At 50.3% G+C, this 27,269-nt stretch overlaps 1 protein-coding gene across 4 annotated transcripts in view; it reads left to right on the forward strand.

Moving 5' to 3' along the window:
- Positions 1-24,051, forward strand: part of LOC119452300 (uncharacterized) — a 40,486-nt gene extending 16,435 nt beyond the window's left edge. Inside the window, exons 5-9 of one of the 4 annotated variants that reach the window (XM_037714712.2) lie at positions 3,683-3,875; positions 4,190-4,429; positions 4,896-5,053; positions 15,433-15,836; positions 23,044-24,051. In XM_037714712.2, the coding sequence (XP_037570640.2) occupies positions 3,683-3,875; positions 4,190-4,429; positions 4,896-5,053; positions 15,433-15,836; positions 23,044-23,401 (1,353 nt within the window). In that variant the 3' untranslated portion in view covers positions 23,402-24,051. The remainder of the gene's footprint in view (positions 1-3,682; positions 3,876-4,189; positions 4,430-4,895; positions 5,054-15,432; positions 15,837-23,043) is intronic. The other 3 variants (XM_049667378.1, XM_049667379.1, XM_037714533.2) reach the window with 3 other exon arrangements.
- Positions 24,052-27,269: the final 3,218 nt, after the last annotated feature.

A 27,269-nucleotide genomic window follows, 5' to 3' on the forward strand; every position in this document is an offset into this window, starting at 1 on the left:
CATTATGACTGCATTTGGTCCCACGGCGCCACACCCTGGGCCGCGAAAAAAAAAAAAAAAAAAAAAAAGCGGCGGCAGCCGCGCGCTGCCAGCGCTACAATCGTTGGGCACTGTACATTTTCGACCCTGATTTGCTATGGTCTAGTTGTTCTAACGTTAATGAAAGAGCTGTTCATACGCGAGAGCTTCGTGTCCCACTTGCCTGTCTTCGCCTCCGCAGTGTAACGGCTCCGGAGTGTGGGCACCGAAGTCGAACACTCAGATTTGTAGTCATTTTGCCGTCTTATCAGTGCATCAGTCTTCCTTTAATGTACATTTTCCTTTCTAGCAATTGCCAACTCTGGTTGCGTCCGGCACATGACCGGCGAACGCCAACGCAGTGGCGTGTTCACACTCACCGCAACCGGCGGCTCCCGTCGCGCTAAGCTATATAAAATGAGCCGTGACTGAAGATTGGGCTAGTTTATAAGCAATTAAGAATTTGGAATCGTTGCAAAGATAAAAGAACTACAACGGACAGAGAACGGGAACTTACTGACACATGTGCGATCGGCGAAGCAGCTCAAGAAACAGAATAAGGAAGACGTATGTCACCTTTTTTTTCTGTCCATAATTTTTGTGTTCTTCGCCTATTTACAAGATTAACTACGCGAGAATGTTAACGCGCACAGCAAAATAACATCTGCAATATAACTGCTGGAGTTCCACGTCTTAGCTTGCCGCGGAGCTCCGTTCGCGTGGTGCATTTGCATCACAATTTGCGCTCGTTTTCTGCTTTATATACCACTTGATGCCACGAATGTGATCTGCCTCGTACAAGTGACGACCTTTCTCAAAAGCAGACACACGCAAATGCGTTTCCCGGTGCGTCAGCCCCTAAAACCCGCAGTGCCAAATCACTGGAAGCACCGAGCACCTTCGTCCCGTCGTCTGCTTCACATGCCAGTGCTCCGACAGCTGCCGCTCGCGGCGCTGTTCCCCAGCATATCGCCAGCGCGCCGCTGGCGCCTTACAACGGCCGCCCGGTGCCTATAGCGTGAGCTGTTGCCGTCTGGCCACTGCCGCGTAACCGCTTGTAAATTTATAGCCTCTCGTTCGCATCTTTCCATGTATAAAATCTCGGTGGATGCTAGCGAAGATGACTGGCGAATAGGAGACAGTAGGATTCGGAAAACTTTGCGAGTTATACCCCTGTCACACAGCACATGTAATGTCGTTTGCAGTAAATGACATTCATACCGAATGTCATTGTGGTCTTGCGTTCCCAGTCTACACGGGTAAACAAAATGGCATTCGCAATTGATGGCAATGTTTATCGGCAGGCTGCTATGATAACGAGACCTTACAAATCGTGCTTCTTGTTTACATATTTTCACAATATTGTTAGCAATACAATGGTAAACATTGGATTGTTATTTGAAAATATATTACACTTCGTTTTAACTTATCGATTTTGTAATTTTTTGCCAAGCCCCTGTCGTCGAGATTACACAAGTCGCGCGTGAATGAGTTCGGGAAACTCATTCAATGGGCGAATGCGATTAGCTGGGAATGTCATTCACTATGCCCGTGTAGAAGCAACATAAATGACATTAACACTTGATCTCATTCGCTGAGAATGACATTACACGTGCCGTGTGACAAGGGTATTAGGACCCGGGTGTAGCAGCATTTCGGGGCTGTTACCGTATCAGTGACATCATGCAGGGAATAGAGACTTCGCCTTGTTGGTGCGTTTTTATAGATGAATCAATGTCGCCATGTTATCGTGTCTGGCTCAAGACGCGCCTGCTGTGCTGAAACATTTTTGAACGTTGCGGGCGAGAGGGGTCTACTTGTCATTATCAGACTGTGCTTATGTCGCGTACGCTGTATAGTTCATTTTCGATGCGACTCAACCACCGTTTCAATCGCGTTTCCAAAGAAGGAAACCTGTTCGTTGTAGAATGAACAATCGGCTCCGGTATTTAGGCGGTCGTATCAGCGCTGTACTTGTAAACACGGAAATGCGGTATGTTCCAAAAATATTAATGCGTAGCATTCTTTGGCGATTACCTCAGCAATTTTGGTTGCAAAATCGGGCGGAATCGTGTCTGTAACGCAAAAAGCGCGACACCTTTCCCATAGGAATACACATGGTACATACATGAGGTTGGGGTGGGCCAACAGGAATTTGGGAGTCGGTCACTCTAAATTTGGGGGTGGTATGAGGCTGTGCGAACCTGAATTTGGGGGTGGGCCAACTTTTAATTTGGGGGTGGGTCAACCTAAGTTTGGGGGCGGACAAATTCGAAATTTGCGGGGGGCCAACAGGGAAAGAAAAGCAAAAACTACGCTGAACACAAGGAAAGAAAACCAGAAGCTGAGCCAAGGAATGCTAGATTTTATGAATTTCTGTAATTTTAGGCTGGCACTGAAAGCGTGGATCGAGAGACGCTCATTTCATTGGCTGCTTTTACGACGCGCATGCGTGCTTGGTTCTTTGGAAACTCGCTTGAGAGTGCTGCGAACCAGACGGTTTAGCGCGCGGTGACGTAGTTCCTTTCATATTTCGCGGGGCTTTCTTGAGAGACCGGAAATAAAGAATCACGTAAATGATAAAGTAACGTTTGGCACGCGCTACGCAGCACTAGCGTCATCTCTCGTCGAAGCTGCGTATCAACGACGAAACCGGTTCCAGCCGTCACGGATACGTCATGAGGGAAAGGCGAACGGCAGGGGGCTCCAGGGGGTCGCGCGGTGAAGGCGAACTCCAAAAGCGGTTTTTACGGGAAAGTGAACAGCGCCAGCGACAGTGGAAGATGATGAAAAGAAGCGCTGACTGTGAACTAAAGTTTATTTTGGAAAACAGATGTTATATAACACAGAAAATCATGCATGCGTGCTGTGAGCTGAAAAGGAAAAAAAAAAAAAATCGCTGAAAGCATAACACAGCAAAATAAGGAAAGCGAAAACGTTGTCACGGCGCGCGAAGCATGAATCTCGTTATCGGCAGTCGAGATACGTAACTTCTTTTTTCGGAGGGCAGCTGAAGGCTTACTAGGGCGGACGCGCTCGTTCTTCATTATGTGGTATGCTTAAATGCCAAGGCGTGTAAGCTTTGCGACGGTAGATAATTTTAGTTTTTTTCGAACAAAAGGCTGCAGGGGGTCACTGCAGACATTGACTTCAGACATTGACTACAGTCACTGCAGACATTGACGCTGTCTGCAATGCATTGTCACAAAGCGAATATGCGAGCTAAAAAAAAAAAAAAAAAAAATCTGGAGTTTACGTGCGATAACCGCGATCTGATTGAGGCATGTTGTAGTCGTGGACACTGGAATTATTTTGATCTCGGGGGTTATTTTACGTGCACCTAAATCTAAGTGCACGAGCGTTATTTCATTTCGGTAAATTGACTTGGATAGCATGTTTAGCGCCAGCGGACAAGGACAAAAAGGGAGAGGACAAAACAATGCAGTGCATTGTGGCGTTTTCTCCCTTTCTGTTCTTGTCCGCTGGCGCTAAACGTGCTATCTAGGTTAGGTAAGGGAAGACCTGCAGGCAGTATTTTCGAGGCAGTTTGTCACGTGACTTCCGAGCGCCAATAGGCGGCGAGTGCCGCGAGAAATTCGTTTCAGAAATGACGGCCGGGAGATTAGACTCTGGCCTCAGTTTACGTATCCCTCGGTGGCTGTAGCTGGTGGCGAGCGTGCTGAAGGGCCGAGCGCTTCCGCTGCACCCGAGCCAGCTGCCCGTCAGCCCCATGTTGGAGCGAGAGCCCCCGCGCAGGAGCAGGCGCGTGTCCCTCGACCTGCGGCCCATCGTCGAGTTCATCTCGCCGTGGCACCGATCGTCCCTGTCGGAGTCGCTGTCTCATCAACATCCTCCCGGTGAGTACCAAAAAACTCCGCTTCTTGGTGATGCAACTGTCCGTAAAGATATCTCCAATAGGCGAGACAAAGCCAGAAAATGCCGACAGCACGCCGGCAAGAAATGGGCGTAGCTGCAGTCACGCAAGCATGAAAGGGCGCGCATGCGCAGTTCTATAAATCGAAAGAAGGTGCTTGCTTCGTGAAAGGGCGCAAGAATGAAGTTTGGGAGGGGCTCCCAGATACCGTAATATGTTGTGCCATCCTGTACTTTATGCATGCGCCTATTCTTATTCACCGAACGCCGGGTTTTCTGAGCACTTGATCGTCTGCAGGCCAAGAGCCCTCGTCCTTCGCTGGCAAGTTGGCCCCGACCGGTAGGGAGGAGTCCGGCCATCGTGTCGCAGAGGGTGGCCTGTCGTCCGACGACGTCGCCGAGGAAAAGCGAGTGCAGGTGTACCGACCCGTGCTCAAGGTGCGCCAGCCTGCGGTGGTCGAGCAGGAGCGACCCCCGTCGGTGCACCTGGACACTGAACAATACTTTGACGAGTGCCCTCTTCCGGACACTCTTCCGGGTGAGTCATTCCCAACGTGAGGTCAGCACTTGGCCTAATAAGCCGCAGGAACCGTCTGATGTTTGTCATCGGCGATTATCTGGCACTGGTACACTCAGGCGCTGAGGCTCAGCTATCGTAGTGCGCATGCTGGTCAGCATGGAATCGCTCTGTCCCCGACGTCTGTTACATGTCAATGTTTAAAATCGTTATTAGTGAAACAAATCACTGACCATAGTTCCAACCGAAATGTCGCTTCGACTATAGGGTCAGGCACATGATTAATTCAATACAGCGATTTTACCCGACCAGGCTGGATTCCGTCGAGCTGTGGACTGTGCTAATTAGACTCCGATCGGAGTTACCATTTGGCTTTCTACGAGTAGATTCGGACTTGTCAATTTGCAAAGCCGCTTTTAAGTTCGCCATTGGGTAGGAGCCAACAAGCCCGTCAAGGAGCAATCTAAAGGTGTCCTTAATGTCGCAGGTGGTGCTCTGAGCCTGGCAGTGGACCAACTGCATTGGTCTTACTTCGATGACGTCGACGCAGGGCTCAGCCGGGACAAGTCGCCCCGGAGGCGTGCTTCGTGCATTCGTCATCCGGCACAGCCACAGCGCCGAGGATCGCGTGTCAGCCTGAAAGATGTAAATCGATCCACCGTTCGACCACTTTTTCCAGACGTTTATCGAAACAAATGCTATACGACACGGCTGATACGTCAGTTTGTCAACTCTATTGAAACATAACTTCGATAACCCTTTTCCTTTATACACATTATTACATCGATGAAATAAATCTGAATTCAGGATAACTGAATGCAGGTTCGATATGCTTTGGTTGTAGACCCTTTTATCCGCACTGTGGCAGCACTGTACTTGTGATGTCACAAAACTTCTGATCGCGCGCGTTGCTGGCATCTACAGTGTACTAAAATTCTAGTACACTGTACTGGCATCCAATTTCGCTAAGAAAAATAAAGTATTTGGAATGTGTTCAAGTAGAAACACGCCACATGAATTGAGCTGACATATTTATGTTACTGAGATCACACACGTAGCTTTCTTGTGCGATTCGGAGTAAGCTTTTAATAGCAAATTGTGTTCAGCTGCGAAGCGAAATCGGTGTTCCGTAGAGGGTCCTACATATACCCGCTAAATTAGCTTGCTATTCAATAAGGTGAAACGGGAAGTCTTTCGGTGCTTGTGTGTTTCAAAAATAACAGGATCTATACTGTTATATACCTGACGGAAGTAAGTAATCTAGAATGGAGTGTGGCGTCACACCACCGGACCTTCGCAAGCTAACTCTGCTTGAAACCGTTCCCTTCGCATTTCTCTCTCTCTCTCTCTCTCTCTCTCTCGAATACCTCAAAAAGCCGGCACATCACGTGACCTCTGAGTCCGTATGGAATAGGCCCAGCATGTTCGGTTCGCAAGAGATTTTAATCCATGCACAGCCGTTCGCTCAGTGCACATTTTTCTCCAGATATAGTATGCAACTCGAGTCATTTCTTGCAGCATACGCATTTAACTTCGTTGCAATACGGGAACGCGGCACCCGCGCGTGGCTACCGTTCTGTCCATTCCGTCTTCTCCAAGAGCGTGCGCAGATTGCCTTAGTAGGCGACGAGCGAGAACGTCCTCTCTCGACTGTGGCGCGGTAGTACAAATGCACTCGCGGCAGATACTGAAATGCTTTGGCACAGGGGTTCACGCAACACAGCCCAGAGAGCATCATGGCTACGCCCCTGGCGTTCTCGTTGAAATACCGCGGCATTATTACTGTGTCTCGCGGCTATTGTGGCGGCATTTGAGTTTTGTTGTGTGACGCTCGTTTCTAATTTTAAGGCGAAAGCCTTAGATCTGTTTCAAGGTGAGATTAAAAAAAAAAAAAAAAAAAAAAAAAAAAAAACCGGAGCGCATCCAGAAAGAGGAACAGCAGCGCCGGAGGAGGGATCTGAGAAAGGGCGATGGAGCGCAGTCGAAGAGTTGAGGGAAAGGGCAACAGCGGCGCAGTATGAGCGTAAAAGGAAAACAGCGGCGTTGGGGAGGAGGAAAATGTTAGCGGAGGCGCGGGAGGGCTTTGAGGAGAAGGGCAATTACGTCGCTGGAGAGGAGGAAAATGTCAGCATCAGCACCTGTAGAACGTTCGGGAAACAGCGGCAGTACGCTGGCAGCGTGCTCGCGCGCCTTTTATACATCGCCGCGTGGGCTCAGAGCTTCCCTCCACATCGCTATGGGTGACGACGCAACAGGTCCCAGCTTTGGGCAGGGAAGACCGAGGCTAGAGAAGCTCCAAATGCCGCTCGTCATAACCGCCGTCGGGATCAAGCGGCTATGGGTGAAGCGGCGGCAGCGGCCCTAATGCGACGCTGGCGTTCTGCGAATGCAGAATTGGTGTTCAACAGTAAGTTCGACAGCAGATCAGCAGAGCGTTCATCTGAAAGTTCGACAGCAGATCAACAGAAGATCCAACTAGGCTTTCGCCTTCACATTCTTAGAAAGTTGTCACCATCCCCCGTAATTTTTTATTTGCTCCGAAATTGTTTGCAATATTCTAACACGATATTAACGCGATAGCGTTGAGGGCCCTGTGCTGCAGAAATTCTGGTGTAGGCGGCGTGGGCGTCCCGTGAGAGAGAAATATACTACACGATACTAACGTTCTTTATTCACTAAAGGTGCTCATACCTTGTGTTACATTCTTTACAAAGCTATTTCTCGGAACTTTGACAATGGCAGCCCACAAGCAACTGTCATGAAACAAAACGCCGACAGCGCATGCCTTTTACGTGAAATCTTCCCAGACTGAAATATTAAAAATGCGAAACAAGAACAGAAGACCGGCCCACGCAAGCTGCCGCGTTTTTACCAGAAAGCTCGCCTTCGTGCATAGCGTTCGCCGCCAGCGTTTCCCGGCAAAAATTAGCAGTGGCTTAGATCGGCTATGCCAGGATATACGTAGCGTGAGCTAAGTCGGCCACATCGTTCAGAACCGGCAGACCTGGTGGCATGGGCGGGTAACGATACCCATTGGTAACGCTAAAGAGTGGAATCTTCTGCTTAACGATAAAGGTCTTGCACGTTGTACAAACCCACGCCATGGTTTCACCCCACTCAGGCGGCGCCGCTAAAATCGACGTTTCACGCATGACCCTACTTACCGGCGTCAAGTCTATCATAGGCCACAGCCTTTCACACACGTCGCACACATATCCAAAGGGATTGTTTACGAAGTCCGTCTCGAAGGTCCAAGTCGCACTGGCGCTTTCGGTAAGTTTCACCGCATAGTCGGTAAATCGGCGAGCCTTGACGTCATCGACGGCGTCTTGTTGTTGCTGCTGCCGAGATGGTCGGGCACGTCGCTCAGCCTCCTGGCGACGCCGCTTTGCTAGACGTTCCTCCCTTTGCTCCGGTGTCTCCGCAGCACGTTTAGCCTTCTTCTGTTCGTTATTCCTATGCTCAACCGCTAATTGCCAGGCAACTACTTCGGGATCCGATGAGTTAAGCTTCTCCGCTCTTCTTCGCCGCTGAGCAGCAATTTCTCTCTCCTTCTCCATGGCTATACCACACTGGCAAACGTCCAGCGCAAACGATCAAAGGCCCAGCGCAAACGCCTGGCGCGCCGGCTGTGCGCCGTGTGACGTCACTGCTCCTCGCGCATGCGCAGCATGCCTCTCCAGGAGCCACGCGACACTGCTCAACCTCGGCCAGTTGAGCTCACGCTACAAAATTATGGTTCCGTAAGCTGCATTTGCTGGGAAGCGTGAGGCGCAGAGAAGGATATTTGGATGTCATCGCGTTTCACTCTTAAAGGCGAAGCTTAGGCATCGTAGAAATGTATAACAGTGGAGCTGTACTTGGTCGACCCTGTGCCGTCGTGCTGCTTGGCGTCACGTTGGTCACGTGACCTGGGATCGAGAAGGGCGAGAGAGAGACATGCAGCTGCGCCGCGCCTAGAAAGGGCCGAGCGAGTCAGCCAGCCAATGAGCGTTTGCGAAAAGTAGGTGATAGGCTCGGTGGGGTATGAACAAAAGAAGTCAGTTCTTGCTCCGCATTCGTTCTTCGAGAATGGCCAAGACTGCTTATACTCCCGAGGAAGAAGCCGCACGACGTGAGCGCCAGCGAGAGCTTGCTCATGTCGTGAGGAACGCGCTAGGCACGCCGTCGCCCGTGGACGCCGACGCGTGCCATCCCCCGCAACGCGCTTGGAACGCCGTCGCCCGTGGACGCCGATGCGACCCATCCCCGCAAGTAGCGCCGTTCACGCCAGCCAAGAGGCCGCGAATGCACAGCTTCGCTGTTCGACTATCTTCACGGAGTGGAAGGGGTGGTCGTTTTTACGCGGTGCACGTTCCGGCATGTGTAAAGACGCTGTGGCCGCTCCCCCTTACTAGAGAGTACTGCACGTTTCTAACGCGTTTGTGCTAGCGTCCCCTTAAGCGGGAGATCCGATGATTCCCTCCGGAGCGATAGCAATTATATGGACACTCAAAAGCAGATTTCTGCCGTCGGCGTCGCCGTCGCCGTGAGGTTCCGTATGACGTCATTTGGAGATGAAATCGTCGCCGCGCGCCGAACGCTGTATGTGCGACTGAAAGGGCGCGAGGGGCGCGTCTTTCACGGGGAGTGAACGCACGGCGGAGAACAAACGCGCGTTCTGCGCCGTGCTCGTTTAAGGGCTGCAGAAGTAGGCGTCTCTTTTCTCCTTTACAATCACCATATATGTAGAGCAAACGCAGCCTTCTTCCGACGCGCTAGAGGCCGTGGGGGAGGGCGAGGGAAGGCAGTGAGTAAACTTTTATTGTTCGTAAGGGGTGACACCGGAGCTCCGGTACCGCTCGTAGGCGTCCAGAAGATAGCGCCAACCTTTCCCTTTCCCTCAAGAACCACTTATCATCATTAGGCGTCCAGGGAGCCCGATGTCACCCCAAGGGGCAGGGGTTAGTAGACGAAGCGGCTTGCCGCTTCAGCTGCCAGACGGACAATGTTGGCCTGTGCCGCCAGGTCTTCGCTATGAAGCGCGGTCTCCCATGCTTGTTCATCCGTGAATAAATTATATCCCGGGGAGTAGCTGCACTCCCATAGGATATGCCTTAAAGTTCCTATCTTATCGCAGAATCTGCAGAATTGGTCCTCCGGATTTCCCGTTTGCGGGAGGTATCTCCATCTGGGAGACATGTGGTTCTTGGCTTGCAGGCGGCGCCAGGTGACCGCCTGTGCGGACGTGAGGGACCTATCCGGGAGTGGATATTTCCGGCGTCCTAATCTGTAGTGCTCTGTGATCTCGTGGTAGGTCACGAGCATCTCGACCTTAAAGTTAGGTTGAGGCCGCCGTCCCCCCCGGATAATGAGCGCTCGGGCGAGGGCGTTGGCGGCTTCGTTTCCTGTTATGTTGCAGTGAGCGGGGGCCCAGGTTATGATGATCCCTCTGTCTATGTAAGCTTTCGATATTATGCTGTACGCGTAGTCTGATATTTTGCCTCTGCAGAAATTTCTTACTGCCGATTTACTGTCGCTAACGATCACCCTCGCGTCCGTGCTAACGCACGCCAGAGCGATCGCTGCTTCCTCCGCTGCCGTGGCGTCTACTCCGCTTGTATATATCGCGCCCTGTTCTACTCCAGACCCGTCGACTACCACTGAGACGGAGCTTCCGTCTCCTCCAAGGGCGGCGTCTGTGAAGGCAACCATCTCGGGTGGCGTTCTGCTTAGCTTTGTTGTCAAGTGTTTGGCTCTGTGCTGGCGTCTTTCCTGATCGTGTTGTGGGTGCATGTTCTTAGGTATCGGTGCGACCGTGAGAGCTTTCCTAATTTTGGACTCAATGTGGCACGTCTGGTATTTAGTTCCTCTGTTCGCTTGTCGTCCTACCCAGTTTAGTATCTGCTGTCCTGTCTCGCTTAGACTCAGGCGTTCGAGTTGTGCCATTCTCGTCGCTTCCGCTAACTCCTGCCATGTGTTATGCACCCCCATTCCCTCTAGTGCCTCAGTTGAGGTCGAGATTGGTAGTCCCAGTGCACGTTTCGTGCATTTCCTTATTATTACGTCTAACTTGTTTCTTTCTGCTTTTTTGATGTTAAGAAATGGGGTTGAGTAGCAGATCCGACTCAAGATGAAGGCCTGGACCAGTCTTAACTTGTTCTTCTCCTTTAGCCCTCTGCCTCTGGCCGAGATTCTTCTAACGATGCTTACCACTTGGTTTGCGTGCACGTCTAGTTTAGCTATAGTTGTGTGGTTGCTTCCTGTTTTGCTTATGAGCATGCCCAGAATTCGGATCTCATCTACTTGCGGAATTTCTTTCCCGTCTAAGTCTATCGAGATTCTGGGAGGAGATGCGTTGTCTGTCCTCGTCCTGGGCCTGATTAGTAGTAGTTCTGACTTCGTCGGGGAGCAGCTCAGTCCTTTACTTTTGGCATGGAAGTCTATGATGTCGGCTGCCCGCTGGAGCCTTTCTTCGATAGACGCATCGCTGCCCTCATTGAGCCAAACGTTGACGTCGTCTGCGTACACACTCGTCTTTAGTCCTTCGATCTTTCCTAACTTTCGCGGGAGGTCTTTCATAATTAAATAGGAAGGGGGATAGGATGGCTCCTTGCGGGGTGCCCCTGTTTCCTAATTTAATCTCTTCTGAGCTGAGGCTCTGCATGTGCAGGGTCGCTGTTATGTCTTTGAGAAAAGATTTTATGTAGTCGAAGGTCCTCTTCCCTACGTTAACATCTGACAGGCCGTCGAGGATGGCAGAGTGGCTGACATTATCAAACGCTTTGGTTAAGTCTATGCCCAGTATTGCTCTCGTATCTTTGGTATTTCGTTTGTCTATAATATGTTGCAGCCTTAGCATGATATCTTGAGCGCTAAGGTGCGGTCTGAAACCTACCATCTCGTGGGGCCAGATGCTGTTTTCTTCCGCGAATCGACTTAGTCGCTTCTGAATTACTTTCTCCATTAATTTGCCTAGACACGAGGTCAGTGAAATAGGCCTGAGATTTTCTATACCCGGGATTTTGCCCTTCTTATGGATTAAAATGATGTTGGCATGTTTCCAATATTTAGGGACTTCCCCAGATTCCCACACTTTGTTCAGATAAGCTGTAAGGTGAACTATAGAGTCGTCGTCTAAGTTCCTTAGCATACCGTAGGTAATCTTGTCTGGGCCAGGGGCTGTGTTCTTTTTGATGTCAAAGAGCGCGGCTCTGACCTCTGCTACTAGAATTGATTCGTCCAGTAGCGGATTCTCCGCTCCCTGATATTCTTTATCCGCTGCCGGGCATGCGGGGCCTTGTAGATTTCTTTAAGTCGGTCGATGAGCTGTTCATCGGTTCCGTCAAATTTGTATCTTGCCTTGATTTGCTCTATGTTGGCGTGGGTTTTGGTGTTGGTGGGGTCTATGAGGTGGCGCAGCATCTGCCACGTGTTGGGACGGCTCATACTCTTTTCTAGCTCGTCGCACTTTTGATCCCACCTTTTCTCTTCTAGTTTGAAGGCGTAACTCTCTATTTCTTTATTGTGCTCGGCTATTTTCTTCCTTAGGTTCCGGTTCCATTTCTGGCGTTTTAGTTTAGCTTATTCTCGAGGGTTGTTTTTCGGTTCCACATATTTCTAAGCTTGTTGTCTAATCTGAATGGGAGGTCCTCGCCCTCTACCGTTTTGGTGGCCTGTTTCACGTGTGAGACGACGGTTGAGGTCCACTCTGTTATGTCTCCGATTTCGCCTAAGTCTGCTGTTGATCTGATATCCCTGAATTTATCCCAGTCACTTGCGGTGGCCTGCTTTGGCTTATGTACGGGCACCCCTAGTTTCCTATCGATTTGTATTTCGATTATAAAGTTATCGCTGCCGAGGTTTTCACCCGTGTTCTTCCACGATGTTTTTTCTGGACTGGGGTAAGCGGCCTTGTTGGCTCCGCCTGCGTAGCTCGCACTGTTGGGTTCGTTAGCTGCCCAACTTGCTCTTTAAGTTGGTTTACTGTTTCCGTAAGGGTTTTGATTATTTCTCTTAGTTGGCTGTTTTCCTCGTCTCTCTTTTCTATCTCTTTCTTAAATAAGTTGGCCTGTGCCTCTAATTCTGGTGTCCTACCTTGGGAGATCGCGCTTGCGAAGCTGACAGGCATACCAGAGTGGGTGCGCTTGTCCCCTGGTTTCTGGAGGCCTGGCCAGTGGGTCTGGTTGTCCCTGGGTGGCGGCCTGGATGCACTTCTGTCCCTGGACTCGGATCGTTGCTTTTTGGCCGCAGGTGGTAGCGTGACCTTCGATGTCGGCCTGCTTCTGCCCGCGGTCGCCCCTCCCTTTTCTTGTTCGGCCCTGGCCTCGGCCCGGGCCGCGTCGCGTTGTTTAACCAAGTGGGGCTTCCTGTAGAGTTCCCTGCATGTCGGGTCCCCTAACTGATGCTTCTTCCCACAGAGGAGACACTTCGGCTCGCAGGCGTGCTCCTCCGGCGGATTTCTTAGCCCGCAGTCTCTGCAGCGGGTACTTCTTGGATCTGGGCAGACGTCTTGTCTGTGTCCAATCTTGCCGCATGCGTAGCACACGTCGTACTTTTTCTTATATAGGTGACATGGAATCCATTGACTGAAAAATTTTACGGTCTTCGGTACTTCCAGATCTTTGAAGTTAATGATGACCGATTCGGATGACCTTCCTAGTCTTCTTACTGCCGTATACGTTGGATTCCGTGGGTTGTCCAAGGCCTTGTGTATTTGTTCTTCTGTCAGCTCTAGGTTAATCCCGTAGATGACGCCTTTGCCCCCCTCAGGCATCGCTGGGTGGGCAGTCATTTCGATATCTTCTTCTCCGGCACGAATGTTCTTGATTTTGGCGAATGTCTCTGCCCTTTCCTTGTTCGGGGTTGATATTAGGATCGTTTGGTTGTTTTTGTTGAAGACAATGTCCTCTTCTGCCATGGGAGGTAGCCCTGCCGCCTCCAGGATGGCGTTTCCGGCGAAAACCCCCAGCTTCTTCTTTATGCTGTCGATTCCTCCTGCTGGTCGGAGGATAATCTTCTCTGTGCCCATTGACAGGCGAACTTCAAGCTTGTCTACCGCCCTCTCTGCCATGGCCTTGTTTTTCTTCAGGTTTAGGTGTTAATTCGTTCCCTTCTTCTTGCTAATACTTCTTCCCCCTTCTCCTCCGGGACGTATCTGCCGCCTATGGAGCGGCCCCAGCACTCTTGGGTTTCTTCTTTATCGGCGAAAGCGCCGACGTCCATCTTTTCTCCTTCCTCCTCTTCTACGTGGGGAGGTCTTCTTTCTGCATGATTTCCATCCGAGGACGTTGGCTGTACGTCCCTTCCTGCAGTTGCCACAGTTGTTGCGACTCCGTTTCTTCGCTCTCCTGTCGGCGTCTCCGCCGACGCTGCAACCGCTATCCGTGGCTGCGTCTTGCTTGGGCCGGCGCAGCAGCTGTGCGAGCTGCTATGCCGTTGCGTTGCCTCGGCGTTTCTCTCTTCTGCCGGCGTCTCCGCCGACTCTGCAGCCGCTGTCCGTGGCTGCATCATGCTTGGGCTGGCGCAGCAGCTATGCGAGCTACTACGCCGTTGCGTTCCCTCGACGCTAGGCTTAGCTGGCGGCGTTGCCGCCTCGAAAATTAAAACTCTTCCATAGATCAGAGAAGTGGTCCTACCGTGCTGATGGTGGTAGTTCCGTGATCCCCTGGTGTTCGCGGTTCTTCTCGTTCTTGAATTTTCCCTGTAGGACTCAAACGTCCGAAGATATGGACGTTTACGTCGGAGCTCGATGTGAAGGCGACTTCTCTACATCGCGCCCCCTAGCGTCCCATCGGAGGGAAGGGAGGCCCCTTCTAGTACACTGTAACCAAGTGCCTATTTATATCAGAGGCTCCGGCAACAGTCACCAACGCCGCACGCGTTTTGAGCGAACGCGGGCAAAACGCCGATGGCGTCGACAACAGTTCTGCGTGTTGCCGATGCTGCTGCATGTCCAAGTTTATACAGCTGATAAAGCTAATATCATTACTCCGTATAGCTCTCTACAAGTTTGCTATCGCAATTCATGCTTCGCCTTTCAGGTGAAGCTGCGACAACTTTTTTATATTAGGTGCGACGCACCTTATGAGCTTGGCCTGTCGGCGTTTCTTGTCGTCGCCGTCAGGGTAAGCAAGCGGCACGCGCTCGGCACGAGCCTCGCGTGCCAAGCATGCCGCGTGCCGAGCGCTCGCGGGTTCGTCGTCTGCCACAGCTGTCTGCGTTGCCGCTCATCATTCCAGCGTACAATTTCACTTCTCTTCTGTCGTCGTAATGGTGAGGCCGCGTTTACGGGGTTATGAGCCATTGCTTAAGGCAGTATGAGCCCATTAGCGGTGCATCACTGCATGCTTCGCACCTTCCCAGGTTTCGCGTTAGTGGTGCTGCATATGGCTCAATGGGTCATTTGACACTTACGCACAAAGTTTAATTCACCGCTAAAACCGAGCCTACGACTTGGTTTACAACCTCGTGCTAACTGTAATAAATAATAAAAACTAATACAGTAAGAACGGCGTCCATAATGGCCAATTTTTTTCTGTGCAAGTGCCAGCTAAAAGTGCTCCTCGTGCCCTTTTTGATGTCGCGTCGCGAATATCCTTCGTTGGCAATAGCCTGTGCTGGCCTGTGCGACGCACACTTCGTCGCAGTGTTAGGTGGCGCAGTACTCTCTCTAAATTCAGTAATGTGAAGCAAGGCGAAAGTAACAAAGTACAAATTGTAAACACGCCGATGCTGGTGCTACGCAAAGCCAAAGGCGTGAGTGTCCGGTACTTGGGTCCACAACGGCTCTAAGTTCAAAGACTTTCATACTCTTTAAGACTGTCCGGCAGCAACAGTACTCCTCTGAAGCAGTGTGAAAGTTCCGTGTAGAGAAAATAATTGGCTCAGCTATAATTGGGTTTCCCTGTCGCTCCCTTAATTGATAACGATAGAGATGCCTTCTGTTTTACTATGTCTTTCCAAGCTGGCGGAACACTTTCAGTCGACGAAGATGCCTCAGAAGGTGCAGGTCCTTGTGCCTATTGCTGCGCGTCTCGATGCAGTGTCCAGTACGCCCACCGAGCAGCGCCATCGACCCATCCTCTGTGGACGACGTCGAGGGCGACTGCACCAAGGGTGTCCTGGTGCTCGTCTCTTGCGCCTGCCTGCTCGTGCTGTGTGCCTTGTGCATGTTTGTGGTGCAGCAAATGCTGCGCACGCCGTACGTCTCCCTGCCCTTTGTGTGCACCACGGAGGACTGCGTGACGCATGCGCGCCGTATTCTGCGCACGCTCGACGCGTCGGCGAACCCTTGCCTGAGCTTCCACTCATACGTCTGCGGAGGCGGAAGCGCTGACGTCGCCAGCGATGACGTGCACGTGATGACGGCGCCGTCTGCCGGGGTGGCGAGTAACTATGCTTGGGAAGCCGGTGACAGACTTCTACGGCGCATCGACCCGGCACGAAGGTCAGTTATGTGATCCATAGCGTTTCCTACAACACTCACTGGGGGGAACTCTGGCGCTGTAAGAACACGAGCTCGGTGACGCAAACAACTACCCCGTTTCAGAGGGGACGTTCATAGCATTCATCCACGCATCTTATAAAAGCTGCAAGCATGGTGTTTCAGGCAGCATAGAATCGGTGGCTTGGCTAGGCTTCGTCGTTGTGGCTTCAAACGGCCTGCTGACTTTGCAAATTGTTGATGTCAAATGAATATTGTGTTGTAACTAACAATTCTCAATAATTTTGCATGTGCGCACAGCATTATTGCCTCCTGTGTTTAGAAATATTGCATGGCCTCGTAATTTAGGCAGACAAAGTGACATAAAGCGCGGCAACTAAAACCGCTAGAACGTATGAAGCCACTAGCACGAAGATAAGACAAATTCAAGTCCTACTCGTTATTCCCACACTAGCTTAACGAAAGCAGTGTCAGAGCTTGCTTTAGTAATTTTAGAAGGAAACTAGATGGTGCGATTTATTTAGTAATGGCCTAGTGGCGATAGATTGGATTGTGTTTAATACGTCTCTAAACAATACAGCACACTTGATTAATGTGGCGAATTGGGCGTGTTGGTGTATACTTGAAAAGGCGGTAGCGCAAAAAAGAAAGAGAAGCACGGATGAGAGAAGGCCACGCTCGTCCTTATCTGCATGTTTGTTGTCGTCCTTTTCAGCGCTCGTCCTTGTCATCTCCTCTTAGTCTGTGTTTTTTTTTTTTTTCAGTGCCGCCTTTTGAAATACACGGAATATGAGAGGCACCGTAGCGCAGTGTTTTTGAGTGAGTTTTGACCACCCGTGTTTCGAATGCTTTACGTCCTATATATTTAATAAATGAGAACAGAGAATTTGGGGCACAGGTTTGGTTCAAGCTGTGGACTGAGCATTAGTGCTGGAGGAATCTGACGCACATAGTGACAGCACAGGAAAAGGCTATTCTTTACGTGAGTGTCCTCTTGCGCGTTTCAATGACAGTTCTGAGGGCGCGTAATACTGTAGACATCTATCAAAACAGCGAAAGACGTGCATTTATCCGCGAGGAGAAAAAAAATGTCGCAGTTTCGCCTGAAAGTCTCAGCATCAATTGCGATAGCAAATTAGTAGAGAGCTATCGGAGTAGGGATAGTAGTTTTATCGGCTGCATAAACTCGCACACATTCGCTTACTAACTGAATAACAAGCATGGTAGTCAGCGCGCACAAGCAAACATGAATAGATCAAACTCGATGACCGCAGACAACCACTGTCAAAACGCTGGCGTGAACAAGCGCGGCCGCCGCAGCGAGCGAAGGTTCGTGCGGTGTATGGCTTCAACGGAAACTGAGCACGAAACCACAGCGCATACAAAGGTCAGAGCCGTCTGGTGATCGCTTTCAAGATACGGTGCGCGCTCTCGCGCGCACCGGCGCAAAGTACGCAGTTGTTAGAAGAGTCGAAGTCGCCGCCCCCCATCCCTCCCGCGCTGCCTTCCCGCTTTCCTTCTTTCGCGTGGGAGATTGCGTCGCCAGTTCCCCTTGCGCCCGGTTGCAAGATACGCATTTGGTGCCGCAGCACAGCGTCGCTCCCCTCCCTCCCTCCCTCCCATACCCCCACGGCCTTTCGCGCGACGGAGGAAGTCGCGTTTGCTCTCCGCCGTGCATTCACTCTCCGTGAAAGGGCGCGTTTCCCGCGCGCTTTCACTCGCACATATGGCGCGCGGCGTCGATTTTATCGTCGCCGCCACGGAACCCCGTAGCGGCGACGACGACGGCGACGCCAACGACAGAAATCCACCTGAAGGGTCCAATAATTGCTATCGCAATAAAATGATAGGTTAAAATTAAGGTGTTTCGGCTTGCGTACGGAAGCCAGCGTCTTATAGGTCTTTAACCTATCCTTCTTCGTCGGGTTCCCCGTTCTCGCTATTTTATTCGTTCAACATGCATACCTCCTCCCGACCAGACGAGATGTCGATGAACCATCAGTTTCATCAAGCTACGAAAGCAAAATAAATGCAGAACTGAAGAAAATTTATTGGTCTACCCGTCTATGGGAAAAAGAAACTTTAAAATTTGCTTACACGGGACAGGGAGCACAATAAGCGCACTCACTACGAGAAAAAACATCTGGCAGAACCCATCCCACGATGATTGTCGATGCTAATGCGATATGCATTAAACAGCAAATTATATATAGCGGCACACTAAATTGCCACTGCATACTGACGAAGTGGCAATCTCGTTGCGCACCATAATTCTAAATGATACCACAACGCTGTATACCTTGTTATAACTGCACTCCAGCTGAAACTCCGTGGTATCCCTAGAATCCTCGCGGCAACTTCGTTGCAATGGATTCCCATCAAGCGGCCGCACTGGACGCGCAAGCGGGTTATAGATGGCGGCGTTATCACTTCAATACACTGGGTACATCCATTCTGGGGTGAATGGCCATGATTGGTTACGCACCAATATCCAATACGCAGTGATGAAGTTGTCTGTATCGGCACGTTTCCCGTGACACGTTTCCCGTGACACGTTTCCCGTGACACGTTTCCCGGGACACGTTTCCCGGGACACATTCGTCACCCGTGGAACATTCCCAGTGACCCAAGTTGCTACTGGCTGCTGTACTGGCCAGCAACAAGTTGTCTGTGCGGGCACAAAACCAGTGGCCCTTGTCTGCTCAGTAAGACGGCAGCCAGTGCAAACTCAGTGGCCCAATCTAGTAGACACTGGGTTACTGGGTGAATGAGGTTAGATACGTACCGCAAAGTTGGATAAATTTACCAAAGAATGCTAATTGCATTTAATAAAACATCTTGAATGCAGTATCTTTTGTTCCAATACAAGGACGATATTGAACGTGCAGGCTGGCCCGTGTCTACGCCCGCCAAATCGTTCCGCTGAATCTGCTTTCGGGAAAGGGAAACTCGGCCACAGCCTCGAAGGCCCGGGCGGCCCTGGAGCTCTGCCTGACCGGGAGAGTTGCAAGGCGTCCCCCAGCTTCACTGCCCTTTTTTATGCGGCAACGAGGCCTCACGTGGCCTACTCCGTTCCGTGGCCACATCACACTCATCCGCGTCCTGAGTGTGCTTCTCGACTTGTCCGTCAAGTGGAACGCTGCGCCCTGGTTCGACGTTCGAGTCCGTTACCTGGAAGCGGCGCGCCAACGTGGAGGGGCCCATAATCGTAATGGGCGAGCCTGGTCACGTGCCGCTGCTACGAATGGAGCAGGTCGGCGGCCTAGACGATCCGGCGTACGAGAGTACCGCGCACGCCCTGGCGCGGTACCTGTCAATGAGCGACACTGAGGACCCCTTCAAGGGTGCCGCTTCGTTGAAACAACTGAAACGCGACGAGAAGGCGCTGCGCGAGGCAATCCTATTTGCGCTGAGTGGCGGAGACGATATCGGCGACCGTTCCGTGCCACTGAGGGACTCCGGGTCCGCAGTGTTTGAGGGTGTGTCGCCCTCGGACTGGACGTCGCTCCTGGTCGAGCACCTGGGCAGCTCAGAGGTGAAAGGTTACGGTGTGAACATTACCCTCGACACGACGCTCCTGGTGCTCAACGGGCGGCTGTTCGCCGGGCTCTCGAGGCTAGCTGTAGAGATTCCGGCCGCCAGGCTCTTAGACGTTGTGGGCTGGATGTTCGCCTATTCGTACGCCTGGATCGAGAACCGGCTTTTCGACCATGTCCCGCCGTCCGTCACTGACGCTACTGCAGACCCGACCGACCCGACCGTCCAAATCCTGTGCAACGCGGTGGTTCTCGAGTCGTTCGGTATCGCCCCCGTCGCGCCGCTGTTCTCGCGCATGTTTCCGTCCCAGGAACGCACCAAGGTGGCCGCAGTGCTGAACGCAACCGCGCACACCCTCGTCGAGACCGTGCGATCATCTCGGGGCGTCTTGAACGCCACCAAGAACAGGGCCGGTGCCAAGATCACAGCGCACACGTTCCAGGTTCTGTGGCCCCCGCAACCGTTCCTGAACCCGGACCTGCTCGACACCCTGTACTCGTCGTACCCTTCAGCGGAGCCGAGCACCTTCTACGAGTCCTGGTTGAAGTATCGCCGGGCGCAGAGGGCATGGCTGGTGAGACACCACTACGGGACCCTCATGACCCTGTCCCTGAGGTGGTACACCGAGGAGATTCTCTACGTGTACTCGCTCAACTACATGGTCCTTGGCCTGGCCGCCGTGTTTCCGCCGTCCTACCACCGGCAGGGTTCGCAGGCCATGACGTACGCTGGCATCGGGTTCCAGTTCGCCCGCAAGTTGGTCAGCTGCATCGACAGGCGCGGAAGGTTCAATTGAGACGACTTTTTTCCGGGCACAGTGAGAATAATACGGAAAATTATGCGCGCAGATATCACCGTGGTTGTAGCTTCAATGTGATTTTCTAGCGTTGTATACAACTTGTGATTCGGCAAGCATTTTCGTTTTATCTTGTTGCGTTCTCGAAGCTGAGTTATGGACGTTCCAGCGGCGTTCCTCGAACAAGAGCGCTAGATACTCGCTCTCCAGTTCCATGAATACGGGCGCTCTAGATATGTATTGCAAGTATAAAAAGCTACAGAAATTATATTTGTCTTTTAAATCGTAATATTTTGCTCGTCTGTGACTTCGTTATTGAGCATTTTTGCTGACTTGTCTTTCCTAGCTTATGCACGTCTACCCGTGGCCTTTCTGGTGGCAAAGAGTGCTTAGGCTTTAGCAGACAACTGTCAGATTTTCTCGCCGCATCCAACCCCTCCAATGCAATTGTATCAATTGAGCCAGAACGCTGGGTACGATCGCGCCTCGACGAAGCAGAGCGGTCGAAAGTGAACCAGCTGGCACGGCAGCGCGTGAGGCTTTGCGTGAGTGGAGAGTGCATCGCCGCGATGGTGTGTCACCTTTGCTGTCGCTCTCACAAGCCTGTGTTATGAGAGCGAGAGAGAGAGAGAGAGAGAGAGAGAGTGATCAAGAGAAGGAAATGACGCTCAATTCGGCAACCGCGCGTTCCTTGTCCACACAAGCTCTCGCCTGCGTTCTGACTGCGCCTCGGTAAGGCCTAATGAAAATGTGCCAAGCGTCTCAACACGCTTGCTTGCCTGCGAGGTGTTCATAACTCGGATTCTCAGCAGCGTTTAATTGGACATTGGGCCACCCCAACATTTCAAGTAGGCCTATACTCAAATTTTAAGTTGGCCCACCCCCAAATTTAGGATAACCCACCCGAATTTAACTTGGCCCAGCCCCATAATTTAACTTGGCCCATCCCCAAATTTAAGTTGACTCAGCCCAAATGCCTAGTAATATCAAGTTGGCCCACCGCCAAATTCCAGTAGGCCCACGTTAAAATTTAACATTGGCCCACCCCTAGATTTCAACTTACTTGGTCCACTTGCAAATTTTAAGTTGACCCACACCCAAATTTAAGTTGGCCATGCCCAAATATCGGTTGGCCCACCCCTACTATAAGGTTACCCGTGCATTTTCTATGGAGCACTATGTATCTCTATGGGTATTCTCTCTGACAGCAAATCTGTATATGGCAAGGTTCTGGCGGATCGCGTTCGCGGACAAAACGATGCGTAGAACAATTTTAAGTGGTGGATATATATCGGTTTATGTATAAAGTGCCTTAGCACAGGTGTCAAAACCGATGATGGATGACCCATTGTTATACCCCTCGTCACCACCGTTGCCTCTTTCACAAGTGTCGCGATACTCGGCGGCGGTACGTCCCACCAATCCTTGTGCCCCTTTGTCTCGTGACGTAGACATCGCACTAGTGCTGTTATCAGCAGTTGCCCTTTGGACTCGCTATGGGACGTTTGCTCGTTTAACCACATCTTCCAGGATCCTGATGTCAGGATCCTGACGATGCCTTGTAGTGTGCCGAGTCTATGAACGCTATGGCTCATATGCTAGTGTATGACGATTTCTGTGCCAAGTCGCACTTGGCACAGAAAACGCATTAGTTGGCCATCGCGTCGGGCGAAAACAAGACGCCTGTGTCTTTGCTCTTTGACGAACATGCCAAAGACGCTCAATATAATCAATAATGATAATATATAACTTCACTATAGCAATATTCACTATAGCAATATTCACTATAGTAGACCCATCATAGTCCCAGCTTCGCTGGCTTCCATCTTCACAGTAGTGGAAGGGCTCTGAATTTTTTATTTCATTTTTTGCTTTAAATTGTTCCTTACCATGTAAAATACCAATCATCTGCATTTACACTATCATAATGATTAAATGCCTTAACTTTGCAAATTACGCATTTTTATGCAGATGCAAAGTGTTACACGTTTTGCGTGACAGTGCTGGGGCGCTCGCCAAAGAAAGCTTACGCTTTAAAAGTGCACGTATATTTGCAAGAACGGTAAACAGCGGGTTGTTATACTCCGGTTAACTTTCATAGAATTATCGGAAAAGAACTATTGATTTTCCCCAAGACTAACAAGCATAATCTTCTGTCACACTTAATATTGTGATGTAAGTACGTGGCCGTAATTCACTTGAAATAGAACAACCTGTAAAATAATGTTGAAATGCAGCTTTCTAACTTACAAATTGTGAATTTTTGTAAAAATATTCAGGTCCTAAATATAGGTTATCTTCCTAGAATCACTAGAATTTCACTCTCTAATGGAACACATTTCATACAAACAGGTCCACTGGTTGTCTCAGAAAAGAATTTCTGCGAACATATGCATTTGAATAGAGTAATAGAAGTTGGCCCCGGTCTTAAAGTTTCCTTTGAAGCGTCCTATTTGGATTTAGGAGATCGAATTTGGTACGTCGCGAATTCGCTACAACCGGCTAGAAGTTAGAGAACAGTTAGTCTCTCATCTTTCTGGGGTTTTACGTGCCAAAACCAGTTCTGATTATGAGGCACGCCGTAGTGGAGGGCTCCGGATTAATTTTGACAACTTGGGGTTCTTTAACGTGCACTGCAACGCAAGCGCACGGGCGTTTTTGCATTTCACCTCCATCGAAATGCGATCGCCGCGCCCGGGATTCGATCCTGCGGCCTCGTATTCAGCAGCGTAACGCCTTAGCTAACTGAACAACCGCGGCAACAGTTAGTCCCCTCTGCTTTCCTTGGCTTCATTTTGTGTTGGCTTCGTATAGTAGTGGCTAACAAATATCGATACTCCTCGGTTTCCCTTTATTCCTGCCGCTCATCTCTCGCAGGCTTCACGACTACGATGGAGCGGGCACGGGTTTGACGTGGTGGGAGCGCGAAAACAGTTCGGCCGAGTGCCGACTCGACAGGGCCCGGTCTGAGCACGAAGCGAGAGCCATCGGCGACCTGTTCGCCCTCGACGTGGCTTTGGCGGCGATGAAGAGGGTCTCGGAAGATTCGCCGCTCAGGCTGAAGCTGCTGGAGAAGCTGACCGCCACGCAGACGTTCTACGTCAGCTATTGCAGCCGCTTTTGCGGCGACCCGGACGCGCGGGAGAAGTGCGACCTTGCCATGAACGGATCCGAGTTTCAGGCCGCGTTTGACTGCCAGTGGTGGATGTTCGATCGCGGCTGCCCTTTCGTGTAGTCCCGATGCCAGATTTTTGCTGTTTTCGTTATTTTGTTTCGTGTGATAGTTGACTTTCCTACACGCCGATTTTTTTTTTTTTTCATATTTCCGCGAGTCATATCATGTCGGCAGGGATGCAGCAACGTATTATCTTCGAAATATCCATACCTACGCGCTTACTGCTAGAATAACTGTGCATCCAGTCAAAGCAGGATGTGAATATGGGACCAGATACCTAAAAACGATTATTGCGCCATCTTTCCGGTATGCACGTTTCTAGTTATTGTGAACAAGATGATCGTAGGGTGATCGAAATATCATACGTTGGTTTATCCTTAATCTTTTTTTAAGGTGAGTGGTCGTTTTCTCTTTCTTAGGAAGATGTTTCCGCGCCAAAGCAATGAACTAAATTTCTATTAATCTACAACATTTGTTCCCAGGTTTTCTTTCGGTGTATAACCAACGTAACCAATGCTTTGTTTTTGGTGACATGACATGTGCTGCATTGCATTTGACATGGTGAAACTGTGGTGATTTGAGTTGTGGCTGTGCACGCACGTGTTCATCGGGGCCTTGACGACACTCGTCGTTTCACCGGTGCTGCTTTGACAGTTTCGTCGCGGTGGTCGACATCTCGCTAGTACCTTGGCACCAGTACGAGAACTCTTTTTGTGCAGGTTGTTAGAAATATTTTTTTCCAATTTTAATGGAAATAATGGTCGACCAAATCTGCCGCATACGCCGACCGCAAGTATGTGAGGAAGCGGCATGTGTGGCACAATGTTCTGAAACTCTGAATATGCTTGATTAGTTAGTTATTGACATAGGTGCGAGAATCGATAAAGCAGTCGTGACGTACAGTTGATATGTTGTGCCATTAACTAAAGCGCCTCGGAGGCGTGCAGAGTTTCGGATGAGCACCCGTCGACCAGTGTTTGCGTTGAGGTCACAGTCTTTGACTGCGTTTGTCAATCGTAATGCTTTGACGGCAGTCGTTCACTGGGTTGTTATCCGCATCTTCTGCCCGAGAAATCGCCGAAAAGTAAAGAAGGAACCTCGTTCAAAAAGGAAACCTCGTAAAAAAGTTAAGTATCGATTTAGCTGTAAATGCGAAAGAAATGCGTGGGCATTACAGTCGCACCTATTTAGTATCGGAACGAGTGGCGATTTAGGCTATTTTTTTTTATCTCACGTAAGTGACGACGATTGATCGATAAAACGCCGCTATTTTCGACTTCGGTCGTCGATTTGAGAGCGTGGTAGGCCTAAAAGGGAAATGCTTGGCCTAGGCGAGAATAGACGGCCGAGCGAATCTTGTGGCCACGCCACAAGATTCGGCCGTCTATTCAGAAATGGTGAATGATGAATAGATAGATATGAAAGTGGATGATAAAACAGTCGGCCGCAGGTGGTGGAAGGCAACTCGTCCACTAGCCAACGCATCGATAACCGGACCAATTTTTCCGTATTGTCCTTTGACGGCTCATGTCACTGCTGCTAGATTTCGCAGGAGTGTCATTGTGCAGGCAGTGCCAGGCTCTGCTCTAACTAATTCTTTGGAATACAGACATCTCCTATACCCTTGGCACAGAGACTTTTGCCAAAGCCGGAAAATTGAAGTGGCCATCACGAGGCTGCGCTGCCGTATCCCTACGTTAAACTTTTACTTACACAGGTCTGGTCTGGTCCTCACCATTATGCTCATTCTGTGGCGAAGCGGAGACAATAGACCATTTCTTGTTGTCTTGTAGGCGTTTTTCTGCAATAAGGAAAAGACTACTGGAAATTCCGCTTCGCAATATTGGTCTAAATTTATCGGAACTTCTGTAATTCTATCTTTTGGAGCCACAACCCTCAGGACAACAACCATCGTCCACAAAGCCACACATACCTGAAGGCATCAAACCTGGTTCAGCAAACACTTTCAAAGAAATGCTTTCACCAAAAACTTCACTGCGGCAGAAAGGATGCTTGGCAATGGCCAAAAGTTTATCTAATTGAATCAAATGAGCAGCGATTACGCACGTGATGCGAAATGTCTGTCAACTTATTGTCATTTCCCTTCAATGAAGAAGGGCAGCCACCACGTCATTGTGTTTGTTGGCTTCTTATGATATGACAAAATCGGACTTCTCGGTTCCTTTCTTCTCGTATATACCGGGTGTTTCAGCGAACACTTTCAAAATTTTTAAAGGTTCTAAAGTTTTTCATGTTGGTCTACAATTTTCTGAATTTTATCAAAGCGACTAAGCGAAGTGGACACAACCCGTCAATGCTATATACGATCGATCGCTTCGGTGGCCAAAGCAGCGTTCTGCCTTCCGCTTCGGGCATGAACGCACACTGTATAAGCACACTAGCGTTCCTGCTTTAGCTGCTGCGTGCATGCACTGGTGAGGTCAGAGGGCAGTAAAACGTCAAGGTAAAGTTATCTAATGTTTCGCTGGGAGCTGATTAACAGCGACGGTTTCCCGACGGTCTCCCTCTCGTGCACTATCGAGGTGCGACCCCTGCAACACCACTGCTCCGCGCTCTTCATCACGCCAACGTTCTGAGACGCCTGGTAGCTGGGAGGGCGCTGTTCCTCCTGCAAAGCAGGTGTTGCCTTGATCGCTGCGTCACGCCAACATGGCGTACGAGGGGCTCAAGCTCAACGCTAAACCTTGTTATCGCGCTGTCAATGCTCGCTGTTACCACTTTATTTCGATATCAATTAGTAGCAAATAGATTAGCTTCAGTGGCACAGTTACAGGTATATTTGCATTCGGGGAACATTAGCTTAAAGGACGTGTAGAAAGACCAAATAATTTTGCCATTGGTTACTTATGTTGCGGTTTCAAAAAATATTAATTAGACATGCAGACGAAAGCTGCAGATTAACCAGAGCAGTCATGCAGGCTTTTCAAGATAGCATATGGTAGCAGTGGCTTCGTGTATTCGGCTCCATTGGCAGTGGAACGGTGTTGCGAAAACTGGTGCGTTTCCGTGGGTCAATGTGGTTACTTGGTAGTCAGTGCGGACTCGGACATTTCATTGAAAACGTGCCGTGTATACAATGCTCCGTACTTTGTATATGTCATCGTCCTAGTGAAAATGTGCCGTAATTGTGATTCGGTGTTCGTATCGTCTTTTGTTGAAAAAAAAGTTGTCGCAGTTTCACCTGAAAGGCGAAGCATCAATTGCGATAGCAAATTTGACGAGAGCTAGCTATACGGAGTAATGATAGCAGCTTTATCAGCTGTATAAACTTGGACATGCAGCAGCACCGGCAACACGCAGAACTGTTGTCGACGCCGTCGGCGTTTTGCCCGCGTTCGCTCAAAATGCGTGCGGCGTTGGTGACTGTTGCCGGAGCCTCTAATATAAATAGGCACTTGGTGCCGCAGGTAAACGTCGCCTCCCTTCCCTCCCCCTCCCCCCCATGGCCTTTCGTGCGTCGGAAGAAGGCACGTTTGCTCTACATATATGGTGATTGTAGAGGAGGAAAGAGACGCCTACTTCTGCAGCCCTTAAGGGAGCACAGCGCAGAACGCGCGTTTGTTCTCCGCCGTGCGTTCACTCCCCGTGAAAGCGCGCGTCCCTCGCGCCCTTTCATTCGCAGATACAGCGCGCGGCGACGATTTCATCTCCATTGACGTCATACGGAACCTCACGGCGACGGCGACGGCAGAAATCTGCTTTTGAGTGTCCATATAATTGCTATCGCAATAATAAACTTTTTCTAAACATGTCGTGGCACCTAGTTGCATTTTGAGGCAACGTTCTACTTTGTCAGAGTGATGTTAAATATAATACAATTTATTGCGATAGCAATTATACGGGCTCTTACCATATTTGAAGAACTTTTTCGACGCAAGCTTAAGGCAGATTGCTGGTCCGGCTATGC

Source organism: Dermacentor silvarum, chromosome 5, assembly GCF_013339745.2.
Source record: "Dermacentor silvarum isolate Dsil-2018 chromosome 5, BIME_Dsil_1.4, whole genome shotgun sequence".
In the NCBI taxonomy this organism is placed as follows: domain Eukaryota; kingdom Metazoa; phylum Arthropoda; class Arachnida; order Ixodida; family Ixodidae; genus Dermacentor; species Dermacentor silvarum.